This window comes from Diabrotica virgifera, chromosome 9 (genome assembly GCF_917563875.1).
Source record: "Diabrotica virgifera virgifera chromosome 9, PGI_DIABVI_V3a".
In the NCBI taxonomy this organism is placed as follows: domain Eukaryota; kingdom Metazoa; phylum Arthropoda; class Insecta; order Coleoptera; family Chrysomelidae; genus Diabrotica; species Diabrotica virgifera.
Window position 1 is genome coordinate 26,605,128 of NC_065451.1, and position 14,507 is coordinate 26,619,634.

Here is a 14,507-nt window from a genome sequence, read left to right on the forward strand (position 1 = left end):
CGCAAAAGTTTATTTATTTGTTTTCGTTCAATTTGCAACTCAAGCAAATAACCTATACCGTACCGAGCTATACTATCTGATTCTGATTGTCTTATCAATTTGTTTATTTTCAATAAAAAACCCTTATTCTTCCTAACAATAACAAGTTTTTTCAAAAGAAATAAATATTGCTTTGAAATACATGGTGATTCCATATACGTTTTTGTGTGTGTATATTATTGACTATTGACTTATTAATCGTGGTATTTTATTTCTATTTATTTCCTCTTTTAATATGGGTAGACACATCCTACAGCATTCTGCCAAGGAATTTGCGACACAATTGGTTTCATTTAACATAAATAAAGCCGCTTCTTTGATTTTTATCTTTTTACCATCTGTTTCTGTCAGAACTATACTTGAATCTTTCCACTGAACTCTATATTCATTGTCCCATGCGTGTTTACATATTTGAGATCTCTCAAATTCTCTATTTTTAATATAATACTGATTTATATTTAATATAATACTTATTTTAACGTTTAATGGTCTTGATGTTTCACCTAAATAAAACTGTTCGCATTCACAAGGTATTTTAGAAATACAATTCTTTGTTTTTCTTGTTCATTGTTAGGTTTAATTTTAGATACAATAGATCTCAATATGTTTGTTGTTTTGAATATTGTTAAAATGTGGAATTTGCTTCCCATTGTTTTAAGTTTCTTGGATAGTCCTTTTATATAAATATACGGTATTGTTATTTTCGTTGTATTATTTATTGTGAATGTTATAGGACTCCGTTCCAAAGTGCTTAAAGAATTTATGGTTGTGAAAGCCTCCATAAAACATACTAAATAATTTTTTTTGGTAAATACTTTACCTATTTTTAGGCATGTGCCACAACAAATTCCTCAAAAATAAATGTTCATTTGATTCCACATTCCCATGATGACCTAGGTTGGTTAAAAACAGCTGAGGACTATTTTTATGGAGGTAACTATACTTTTTAATTGAAGCAAAATAAGAATTAAAAAAACAACTTTTTTTTTCAGAACACAACGATATACAAAATGGAGGCATTCAATATGTTCTAGATTCTGTTTTGCAAGCTCTAACGCAAAATGAAGATCGTAGGTATGATATTTATGTTAACTCACAATCTTTTAGTAATGCATGAATGAAACACTAATATTTAGAACAGTTAGAAAGCAACTTAGTTTGCTTTATAGAACTTGTAAGACGATCAGACGTAATCAGACGATCCACACAAATTCATGGTCATGGTAATAAAACGCTCTAGTATCTCGAGAAATACACTTACAAATAAAAAACCAAAAAATACGTGTTTAATATTTTTCAAAAACCTATCGAATAACATCAAACACGACCCTCCACTCCACCCCTGGAGGTGGGGGGGGGGGGGGGGGTAACTTAAAAATCAAATATAAATCCCCATATTTTATTGCAGATTTGGATTCCTCATGAAAAAATAAGTAGCATTTATTCGAAACATTTTTTAGAATTGTTGATAGATGGGGCTAATAAATAGTATTGTTCCGATTATAGCGCCTTCTATCTATAATTCGAAAAAATGTCTCGAATAAAAGTTACATATTTTTTCGTAAGAAATCCAAACCTGCAATAAAAAATGGAGGCTCCTATTTAAGATTTTAAAGTTACCCCCACCACACCTCCAAGTGAAGAGTCTTGTTTGATGTTGTTGGATAGGTTCTTGAAAAATATTGAAAACGTATTTTTGGATTTTTATTTGAAAGTGTATTTCTCGAGATATTGGACCGTTTCTATAATGACCTATGGTATCACGATAAATCGTTTTTTCCGATTATAGCGCCATCTATCCACAATTCGAAAAAATGTCTCGAATAAAAGTTGTTTATTTTTACGTAAGCAATCCAAATCTGCAATAACAAAGGGGGTTTCTATTTGGGGTTTTAAAATTACTCCCACCTCACCTTCAGGGGGTGGAGTGGCGAGTCTTGTTTAGTGTCATTGGATAGATTTTTGAAAAATATTGAACACGTATTTTTCAGTTTTTCGATCCAATATTTATTTCGCGAATTGTTCGATCGTCTCTCGAATTATTCGATCGTCCCAGTTCCACCCTGGGCACCAGGTACCTCGGAGACCATCGCCGTTACGAAATTCGTGTTCAGTGACCTCCAAAGCCCTTAAGTATAAAAACTGAACTCATTTCGGTCAATATTTCCTGAGTTCTAAATCTTTCATTTTCCATCTCTTCGAGATGCACTTTGCAAATGCATTTTCCTATGCACAAAATTTTTTGCCGGAGATCAATTTAGTTCACAAAATTGCCTGACACGCTTTCGAATCGAATGCAGAAAGTTGCATGACGATTCATCTTACTGCACAAAATTCCTAGGTTTTGGGCTTTTTAGTGCTTCGTTGCTTCGTCTAATAAATGCGCCGAAGAATATTATTTTACACTGACAAGGTAGGTTGGTAGGGGAAGCGGCTTGGAGTCCCCCGATTTTGAGATTGAAATTTCAAATTAGAGCGTGATTTGCAATATCTCCGGCCTATAAATCGTAGATTTATTTAGCGTATGGCTTAAGTATATCACAGAATATATTTAGATTTATGCATTATATGATGCATCACAAACAGATGTCCAATTTTTTTATATATTCGATTGACCCTTCGGTTGCCATTACAAAGTCTATAGGGTCGCCTGTGTATGCTCTGCGTGGGCAGTCCTGAACAATGTGACTGATCGTCTGTCTTGCAGCGCCGCAGTCACAAGAAGGCGAGGGGAGTTTACCCCATCTCTGGAGGGAGTCGGCGCATCTTCCACAGTTTGTTCGAATTCGATTAAGGGCTGCCCAAATCTTACGGGGACGTTCAAATTCGCCAGGTTTCCCTATGATGTCCGGTAGACTATGGTAATGCGGATCTGTCCTACTTTCCCAATCTTCTCTCCATCGGGTATTTAAGTCAAAGTTGGATTGCTGCAGCGCTTGAGCAGATTGTAGAGGGGGTAACTTGGATCGGAGACGGTTTCCAAGAATATCGGGGATGTCGTTGTGGACTAGAAGCTGGCGACTGTCCATTATTTTGTTATATTCTTTAACCAATGCATGTTCGCGGCGTAGGTTGGGTGGTGCTATATTACTAAGGGTAGGTAGCCACATTGTAGGGGTGGGCTTAATTGTGCCTGTTATCATACGCATAGTACGGTTTAATTGGGTGTCGACCAGGTGGGTATGCCTGCTATTTAGCCACACTGGAGCACAGTATTCTGCCACCGGATATATCAGGCCAAGAGCAGAGGATCTTAATGTTGATGCTGTGGACCCCCATGTAGTGCCGCAGAGTTTCTGTATTATATTGTTGCGTATTTTCAATTTTGCTGCTGTTTTCGTCAGGTGTTCTCTGAATGTGAGCGTTCTGTCTAGAGTAACCCCAAGGTATTTCGGGTATTTATTGTGTTTTAACAGCTTGTTATTAAAATACACTCGCAATTCTCTGTTTGCCAACTTGTTGTTTAGATGAAAAGCTGATACTTCAGTTTTTGTAGTACTTGGCTGTAGTCTCCATTTCTTAAGGTATTCGCTGAGGATGGATAAGTCATTCGTGAGAGTGATTTCTGTAGTTTCTAAAGATTGGTGGCTTGTTGCAAGGGTCCAGTCGTCAGCATATCCAAACTTCCGAGATTCGGTTTCAGGCATGTCAGCAATATAGAGGCTGAAAAGTAAAGGGGCAAGGACAGAACCCTGTGGAAGACCATTGTTAAGTTTCATCTGTCTACTCGTCTCCTTTTCCATTATAACCTGGAAGGCTCTGTTGGTCAGCATGTTGTCAATGAGGTTAATTATCTTTCTGCAGGGGATAATGCGGGCCAGTTTATATATTAATCCCTGTCTCCAAACAGTATCATATGCTGCTGTTAGATCTATAAATACTGTTGCTGTCTTTTGTTTCTTTTGAAAACTAGCTTCTATAAAAGTTGTTAATGACAGCACTTGGTCCGTACAGCTTCGATGAGGGCGGAAGCCAGCTTGTTCAATGGGGACATTTTCTAGTATCCTGTGACTAATTCTGTTGAGGAGAAGCTTTTCTAATAGTTTATATACCATGCTGAGTAGAGCTACGGGGCGGTAGTTTTCTGGCTTATCGTTTGATTTGCCCGGTTTCGGAATTGCAATTATCTTTGTTCGCTTAAGTGAGAAAGGAATGTTACCTGACTGAAGTATATCATTAAAGAACATTGCAAGCCACTGTTTCGTGTATGCACCACTGTGTATCAAGAACTCTGGATGGATACCATCAAAGCCAGGTGCTTTACCTGATTTCATTTCTTTCAGCGCATGTGTGATTTCAGAAATAAGTATTCTTGCTGAATATTCGGAGTTCGTTCTGTTCATTTGTTTTAATGCCCTTAAGTCTCTTTTCACGTTGGTAGTATGTGTTCGATCTCGTGGAGCTCTGGATAGAGATACTATATGGGAGGCAACCTTGTTAGGAGACATTTTAGACTCTCTGGATTCCAGCTGGTTAGCTCCTCCAATTTTCCGCAACAAGGACCATGCCTGCCGGCTTGATTTTTTGAAGTCAAGGTTTTCGACAGTCTTTATCCATTTTTGGCGTCTAGCTGTATCGATGTTGTGTAAAAGCTCATCGGCTATTTCTCGGTCACCACTTTCGAGAAACTTCGTGTATAAGTCTTCACATGTTTCAGTCCATCCAGGCACATATTCTTTACGATACCCCCTAGGGATGGTTTTCTTGGCAGTGCTTATTACTGCGCCCACAAACCTCTCATAATGTTTGCTGGTTGGAGGGACCCAGCTCAAGGTCCGGTCTAGTTGTTCAGAGAACTTCTTCCAGTTTGCTTTTCTAAGATTCCACCTGGGTCGAGGATATGATCTAATTATTGGAATTGATATTCCGATGGTGATAAGCACCGGACGATGTTGAGTATGTGGGAAGTCTGCAAGGACACTTCTCGCAGTTGTTAGTGATCTGTCATTGGTATCTTTTGAGACAAAACATAGGTCTGGGTTATATTCTTTTCTCCATGCAGCTGATTTAAATGTTCCTCTGTCTTTGGCATCAAAAACTAGGTATGTGTTTTGCTCTTCGGACCATTCTACTAGTGCCTCCCCATTTTCATCATTCGTGGTGTACTTCCACATTTCGTGGTGGCTGTTGAAGTCGCCGATGTATATAGTAGGATGTGGATGAGTCTTTAGCACTTCTGGGTTCCATGTAGTGGCTGGAGGTTTGTATATGTTAACTACGGTAATATCTCCAATCTTGGTGACTACTTCATGTATATTATTTTCATTGGAAGCAGAAAGTAGGAAACCATTTTCTATATTGCAGCGAATGTAGGTTGCGACGCCGTAATGTTTATCATAGGTGGCTCCCAGTAAATCGTAGCCAGGTATCTTTCCCCTTAAATCAAGCTGGACTTTGTCTTCAGTATGGGTCTCTTGTATGGCAACCAGGTCAATGTCGTTATCGTGTAGGATTTTTTGCAACACTTGGCATTTTGCCTGGCTTATGCCCTCGATGTTAAGGTGACAGACTCGGATACACGGTCCGAGATCTCTAGTCAGTTGGTTCTGAGAAGAACCTTTATTTGTTCCCATCGTATGTTTACGTATAGATAAGATTTCTGTTTGTGATCTGTGATGTTGGCAGGATATTGTTTTTTGTTTTTCGTTCGTCTGCCGCCAAATTTTTGCTAGTTCATTTAGCGTTACCCAGGGTGCACCACATGGAGGCGAACTAGCATTACACCCTAAATCGTAGAAACTTCATTTTTCAAACCGTAGTAACTCGACAAAATATTAATAATAATAAAATGGATTATTCCATTCATAGGAGATTCTGATCAATAGAAAGCTACAGAAATCTAAATTAAACTGATTATTTTTTAATGGTTTTAACTTCCAATCGTATAGTAAGATATTTGATCACGTGTTTAATTCTGTCCAGTCAGATTAAAATTATACTGTGAATTATCTACTGTAGAAAATTACCGATAAAATTTTTTTAAGTAGATTGTTTCTGTTTAATGGCAACCAGTTTCCTAGTTTTGACAACTGTCACATTTAAGAAAATATCCATAATATACGTATTAAAAAATAATCTTACGAATATCACACGACAGTAAGAATAAATAAGAAAATATTGCTTCATTTTTACTCAAATTTGTTGTCATTGGGCAATAGCCACTCGAGCCCTGGGGGCTCTCGTGTCTATTGCCAGACAACAAATTTTCGAAAAACTTTCGCATTATTTTCAATTTATTCTCACTCTCTTGTGATATTATACCCGATAATTTTTGATACTTTCCCGTCGTCAAGTATATTACGTCAGATGCCCTTCGTTGCTACGAAAAAAATACATTCAGTGACATTAATGACAATTAATGTTTTAAAAATTATAAAAGTGATGACTTTCAACCGTCAAAAATTTATAACACTGTGTGTTTAATTATACTAATTTTTACTTACATAAATAAATTACAATAAAATTTTGGTTTTGAACAGTTTTATTCATGAAATAATCGCAACAAATTGCACTCGATCTCTAAAATTAATATATAATTTTAGAGCTCTTGTGCAATTACTACTGATAATTTTCGATTATCTACAAAATAAGAAAAGTAGGCTACTGATAATGTTCAAAATAGGAGAGCAAAAAGGAACTACAACGTTAACGGGATCTTATTGTCTCATATGGTCAATGGATGTCTAAATTTGAAAAAACCGCTGAGTGCTACCATTTAAATGGGTGCGTTTTTAAGAAAGGGGTGAATTAGTCCCTAGGCACAGGGTGCATTAGGGTAAGTTCTATGCACTTGTGGTACCAATATGTCTACAGAAAAATTGTTCCAGATTAAATTTACTATCGAAACGTCACCTCTTAAAGTCAAAAATATTTTTTTTACAAAAATATATTCAAAAGAAAAGCAAGGAAAAAACACGAAAGACAGCAATTTTGTTTTTTGTCCCATAACTTTTTTCCACAGGGATGTAGGTATAGGCAATGCTTCAGTGAAAAATAACTTCTATCTTTCCTCTTTAAAATAAAGTTTGGTAAAAGTCTCTACGATTTATAGTTTCTGAAATAGGATTTTTTAAAATTCGCCGCTCACATCATTTTTTGGACATTTTCCCCATTATTTCGGAAATATTGTTCTGTAACTTTTTTCTACGCATTTCTAGGTATATGCAATGGTACATTTAGTAGAAAGATAAGTCAATTACCTTTAAAATGGTCTATTGTATAAGGTTACATGACTCTTTATAAGCAAGTTATGCTTTTTCAAGGTTTTATACTTTTAATAATTTTTGATATTTTTAATGATTATTTTTTAAATTTCTCACTGTGAATTTTTTCCTTGTAAATTTAGGTATGTACATTGTCAAATAAAACAAAAGGTTGTTTTCTTTACTTTAAAATGGTGTATTGCAAAAAATTCTAGGACTATTTTTAAACAAGATCTTCGTAGGATATCCAAGGGTATCCGTAATAAGAAAAAATTTAAAATTTTTTAATTTTTTTCAATTAGAAGAATATAATTGCATATTATAACATAATTTCTAATTCCAAATAACTTTTCTTAATAACACTTTTCGATATTGTGAAATATAAAGGTACTTTACTCTTGAGCGAAATTCATATTTTTTAATATACCTCGTACACTATTGATACAATTTTATATCTGATGATTGCATCTTAGGTTCTAGACTATACAGAGCATTTTATAAACAATATTTTTTTATAAAGTTAATAATAAAAATGTTTTCCATATGGTTTCAACTTACTAGGACCTATTGCATGTGTATATGTCACATTTTGAAAAAGCATATCTTGTTTAAAAATAGCCCTAGAATTTTTTACGATACACCATTTAAAGTAAAGAAAATAAGCTTTCTTTTTTATTGGACAATGTATATGTAAGTGAAGTTTCTAAGTCCAAGAACAACGTTTTTAAAAAGAACTTTATTGACAAGGGACTACTTACTACAGTTAAATGCAAAATAAGAGTGACGCTATATAATGCAAAAGTTTATTTATAAGCTCGGTGACGCCGAGGTGTGGTCGAGGTGAAGCTTGCTGACGCTGTCCTTTTATTATTGGTGATTTAGCAGTTCTGGTTTCTTAACTCCTCCGGGGCTAGATGAGAACTATGGGGTAGCATAGTTCGAAGAAACGGAAAATTTTCTGGTACCTTCTTTTCTTGTTCTGTGGATTCTTTTGGTGATTCTGGATTCGTATTTTTTCTGTATATTTGCCAAATGGTGTAGACAAGGAAGATGATTGCTATGACATATAAAATTATGGTATAAAAACTGACATGTTGAAAATGAATGGGAACTGTGTCTACATTGTCTATTTTGTTTTCTTGATCTGCTAAAGCACTTTGAACATTATTTAATTCGTCTAATTTTATTGAGTCTATTTTTATTGTTTTAAAGTTTAGATCACTGACCGGGGTTTTTAGTAACACTTCTAAATTTGGCAGTTCCATTTTAACAAAGTTTGGAGTTTTTAGTTCAAATGATTTTAAAACGTAATTGTCTATATAAATTTCGCACGCACTATTGAGTTCGATTAAGTAACTACCGTTTAATGGAATATTGTCCGAATTTTTGTCGCATTTTTGAATACTAATCACTTTGTTTAGAGTTATTACGATCCACTTATTGTTTTCAAGTTTTTGAATTTTTATATTGTTAATTTCTGTTGGCACTGATTGACATTGATTTACAAATTTTGAGTACTGTATTAGTTGAACTTCGCAAGGGGCTGTTGGTGTTACTTCAATGGACTGGACATCGTGGCATAAATATTCTTCTTCTAACAATTTTTGACATTGAACGTTGGCAAGTGCATATTGGTATCGATTGGAAAGTAGGAACTTGGATTTTGGAATAATTGTTCTAAAATGAGTTTGGTATCGGGTCGGAAAGGAATAAAGATGATAATAATCATAGTCATTGATCTCAACAATGGGCAATTCAAGTACAAAAATTATTTTATTTGCTTTACTATAACTTTTTATTTTTATTATTTTTTCGAACAACAAAATATTTTGCAAAGATAATTCAAAAGGGAATTTGTTATTTTTAAGAAATTTACTAACGTTTAATATTTCGAGAAATAGTTCATCTGGGTCGGCTATCGAATTATGAAATGTATTTAGTTTCGAAAAGCTGATAGCAACTTCGATTTTTTCTAGTAGATCATAAATAATTTGGAAACTAGTGTAAAATTGTGACACAAGTCTTTCTAGTGCAAAATAATGAAATGTCTCAACTTTTTCTATTTTTATATCTTTAATTAAGTTTTGAACTTCTGTTATGCGTGAACTTAAAATTAACTGGTTATGGGCTAAGATTTTTGTATTATTTTCAAAATTCTTTATTGAAGATCTTAATAAGGTGATTTGATTTTTAACTATAGTTTTAATATTATTTTGATTATTTGTTAGAGTTGATATAGCGTCGTTGTAACGTTTTGCATCGTTTTGGTCTAGGTTTCCGGTTATAAATTTTATTGCGGAACCTACACCATCAAATAGAGATCTTTTAGATCTGGTATTCCAAAAGGGATTTAATTGTCTTAATTCAAGATAAATTTTGTTTTCTAAAATTTGGATTAAATGATAGGAGTCTTGAAATTCTTTATTAAAGCTTAGAATTTGAGAAGTATTTGAAAGGGTATTTATCATGGAATTATATTGATTTTGTAGAGTAAGGAAATTTGTAGTAATGTTTGTAATGTCATAGATATGTATAAAAGTCCAAACATCTGTCTGAATTCGGGCTGTGCCTAAATGAAGGGGTAAAAGTCCGGGATTGTCGTTTAAGTTATGGAATTTGGATGTGTCTCGTCTTGCGTCGACGTTTGTTGTCCAGAGGGTGAACCTGCAACGGGAGGTTTCTTTAGTTCTTTAATATGTATAATTTCTGTCTGGTTAATGTCTTTTTTATATTTAAGTCTTTGTCGTACAAGTTCTACTCGGTTTCTATCAAGAATTTTGGTTATTTTGTAGGGACCTAAGTATGGTTGATGTTTTTTGTTACGTTTTTGGGTATTAACTTTATAAACTACTTGTCCAATTTTAAATTCTGAATTTATTTCTCCTTGATCGTTTCGTTTATCAATTACTTTAGTTTTATTTTGTGTTAGATTTTCATGTACATTTTGGTAAACGTGTTTTAATTTGTCTTTATGATTATTTATATATTCTGAATAGAAATTTTGGGAAAGAAATAGTTCGTTGGGGTTTCTAGAATCTGTATGTCCGAAAGTTAGTTCAAATGGGGTAAATTTTGTGGAACTATGAATAGAATTATTGTAAGCTATAAGAGCATAGTCCATTAGGTCATCTTCGTTAGGATACGTTTGTTTTAGAAGTCTTAAATGTTCGATTAGTGTAGAGTGTATTCGTTCAGCTATTGAATTTGATTCATGGTGACCAGGAGTAGTAAAATGAACTTTGATTTTGTGAATTGCTAATAAATCTTTTATTACTTCATTATTAAATTCTCTACCTTTGTCTGCTACTATTAATTGGGGAATGCCGAAAGAAGTGAAGTATTTTATTAAGGATTTCGTAATGTGAATTGCGTTTTTACCTGGAATAGAATAAGCTTGAGCAAATTTAGTAAATGCGTCTGTGAGGGTCAAATATTTGTTACCGTCATATGTAAAAATATCTATAAGAATAATTTGAAAAGGTTTGCTGGCGGTTTCCGTAAGCATTAGTGGGACATAAGGGGTGTGTCTACCATATTTATTTTTTTGGCAAATAGAACATTCGTTAATGTAATTAGTAATAGTTGTCTTCATATTTTTCCAGTAATAATTTTGACGTAATTTTTCAAATGTTTCGTTAATTCCTCTATGGTTAGTTTTTCCTTCGTGGTAGTTTTTTAATAAAATTATTTGTTCCTCTTCGTTTGCTACTGTATTAATTAATCTAGTGCATTTAATTAGTTTCGGACCATTTTCAGAAAAATGTTTTAGGTAATATTTATTAAAATCATTATACAGGTTGTCTTTACTGAAGTACAAATAAAATGTAGTGTTAAGGTCTGTGTATGCCATAAGAAATTCAAAAATATCTTTTTCATTATCAGTTTCAGGGATTTTTACTTTAATTATTTTATGGTTTTGATAAGTTTCATGAGTTATATCGGTTTTTGGGTAAACGTTAGGGTATACTAAGATTTGGTGAACTTTGTTATTTATTATTTCGTCTAAAATGGGTATTCCTTGATTCGTTGTTTCGTTTGCGGTTGTATGTTGTGTAGATTCGTCTGAGCTTTCGTCTTGTGTATTTATTTTGTCTGGAGGTATTCTTATATCAGAAATAATGTTAATTTTTCTCGATTCGTTATTGTCACTTGTTGAAGGTTGTGGCTCTAATGGATTCTCTGCAAAATTTTGGAGGTACTTTAAAATATCTTCGTCTACGTCTCCAGGATTATTTATTATTGATTCATCTTCTAATGCGTTAATTGTAATGCGAGATAGACAGTCTGCGTTTGTATTGTGTTTTCCTTTTTTATAAATAATTTTATAATCGAATTCTTCTAGTTTTAGACGCCAACGTATTAATTTTGAGTTTGGCTCCTTTAGACTAAAAAGCCAAGATAATGGTTTGTGATCCGTGTAAATGAAAAATTTTCTTCCGTAAAGGTATGGTCTAAAATGTTTACAGGCCCATACAATTGCTAATAGCTCCTTCTCTATAGTTGAATAATTTGTCTCTGATTTATTTAGTGTTCTTGAGGCGTATGCGACGGGTCGATCATTTGGTACATTTCCTTGTGATAATACGGCTCCAATTGCATAATTGCTAGCATCTGTCGTTAATATAAATGGTTCGCTAAAATTTGGGTATTGTAAAATAGGGTCATTTGTTAATATTTGTTTACAAGTTTCAAAACAGTCAATAAAATCTTTATCGTGGTTTACTTTCGAACCTTTTTTCAAACATTTGGTCATTGGTTTAGTAATTTTTGCAAAATCTTTTATAAATCGTCTATAGTAACCTAGTAATCCTAAAAAGCTTTTTATTTCAGTTTGGGTTTTTGGAATGGGAAATCTTTTTATAGCTGCGATTTTATCAGGGTTTGGTTTTACGCCTTGAGGGGTAATTACATGTCCTAAATACATAACTGTTTTTTGTAAAAATTCTGACTTGTCTAATTGTACCTTTAAATTACTTTTTCTAAGTCTTTCGAAAACTATTTTTAATTTTTCAAGGTGCTCTTGTAAAGATGTGCTATAAATTAAAATATCGTCTAAATATACTATACATGTTTCGTCTGTTAGTCCTCTTAAAACATTGTCTATTACTCTCTGAAAAGTTGAGGGTGCATTTTTCAAACCAAAAGGCATTCTTTTAAATTGAAAGTGACCTTGTGGGGTACTAAAGGCTGTTTTTTCAACATCTTGTGGGTCTACTTCTATTTGGTGGAAGCCACTTGCAAGATCTAGTGTCGAAAAATAATTTGCTCTTCCTAATTTATCTAAAATTTCTGTTATATTTGGTAATGGGTATTTATCATCTACGGTTCTCTCGTTTAACTTTCTGTAATCTATTACTAGACGCCATTTTCTTTTTCCTGTAGCATCTTGTTTTTTCGGGACCACCCAAATGGGACTCGAAAACGCTGAATTGCTATCTTCTATTATACCTTCTGCTAACATCTTATTTATTTGGGATTTAACTTCTTCTCGGTGAACTTCCGGGAAACGATATGATTTTGTATATATTGCAGAATCATCAGTAACTTTAATTTTATGTTTAATACTATTAGTAAAACTTAAGGGTATGCCTTCACAATAAAATATGTCTCTATATTGGAAACAAAGATTTTTTAGTAATTCTTTTTCTTCTTTGTTGCAATGATTTATCCTTATATTTTTTAAATTCCTTTTTAACATATTATCATCATTAATAGACGTTTCTTCGTCAGTTTCCATCTTTCTTATAAAATTAGTATTTACTATATCTAATGGTTCTATATCTAAGGGTTCAATATTACTTAACGTTGTCTTATATTCGCTCATATTCGTAATAGTGGTTATAGCAAAATTATTTTTTACGTTAACTACTGCTTTGGGCATTTCGATTCCTTTACCGAAATTTTTATATTCTAGTATACCTAATCCTTCATTTAATTTTACCGGTATTTTGACTATTTGCTTAGTTCTAGGGGGAATAATTATTGTATGATTAAAAGTTGCTTTGGGATATAATATATTCTTTTTACTGGGTTCAAAAATTATGGGTATTGTTACATAAGGCGTTTTCATTTGTCTCGTGTTGACATTAATTGAAGCTTTTAATTTTTGTAATAAATCTATACCAATTAATCCATCAAAATTTTCGCTAAATTTAAAAACATAAAACTTATTATATTGGTTTACTTTAAAAATGTTAAAAGCTGGAATATTAATTATTTCATTGTGCATGGAAATTCCGTGAGCTGTCTGTATATTAAAATTTTCATAGGAAATAAAATTTTTATAATATTTATGCGCTAACTGTGGAGAGATTAAACTTTTGGAAGACCCTGTATCTAATAAAAATCTGGCATTGAGTTCTGGTATAATAATATGTGGTAAATCTGCTATCGTTGTATTTAAGTATATTATGTCGGATTTTAATTTTCTTGGGTCATGCAAAAATTTACGTTTTCAACATTTTGAGTTGGACTGTGATATGATCTTTCATTTGTGTTGTCTTGAGTTTGATAAGGACTGGATTGGGTTTCATAATTGTTCTCGTAAGGCGGTAATGAATAGGGTAATGAACTTTGAGTCGGATATTCGTAATCAGTGGGAATATTATTATTTTCAAAGGGATTTTCGAATTGTATTTGATCGTTATTAATTTGTTGATTAAATAATTGCGTGGAGGTAAAATGTGGTTTAGATCTTAAAGAAGTATTTCGTGAATTTGTATCCATCGGTTCTGGCTGGTATTGATTTTGATTTTGGGGTCGATTATTAACATATCTTTGTTGAAAATTAGGATTATTATTATGGAAGTTCCTTGGTCGGAAATTAGAATTATTATTGTCGAAATTTCTTGGATTGAAGTTAGAATTATAATTATTATTGAAATTTCGGAAATGATTTTGGTGTGGTTGAAAAGTATTGTTAGGATTAAAATTATTATTTTGGTATTGCGGTCTGATATTTTGATATTGGTAAGGTGGAAATCTCATATTAGGGCGATTTTGTTGAAAATTATTTCTAGGAATATAAGTTTGATTAGAATTATTGTTTCTCGTAGGAGTATGTCTCGATGAGGGTCTAAAAGAATTTTGTGAGTTTAAATTATTTCCGCGTTGTAACGAATATAGAAAATTCTCTTCTTCGATAACGAAGCACATAGCTTTCTCTAAACTGTCTGGGTTTCTCAATCTAATATTTGTTTGTAACGATAAGGGTAAGCCTCTAATGTAAGTTTTTAAACATAAGTCATCGTAACTTTGTATTCTAAT

The 14,507-nt window shown here is 33.1% G+C and overlaps 1 protein-coding gene across 1 annotated transcript in view; it reads left to right on the forward strand.

Annotated features, from left to right (window-relative positions):
* The window catches only part of LOC114332057 (lysosomal alpha-mannosidase), a 91,658-nt gene that overhangs the window by 6,816 nt on the left and 70,335 nt on the right, over window positions 1–14,507 (forward strand). Inside the window, exons 2-3 of the mRNA XM_028281764.2 lie at window positions 870–972; window positions 1,032–1,113. Coding sequence (XP_028137565.1) covers window positions 870–972; window positions 1,032–1,113 — 185 coding nt within the window. The remainder of the gene's footprint in view (window positions 1–869; window positions 973–1,031; window positions 1,114–14,507) is intronic.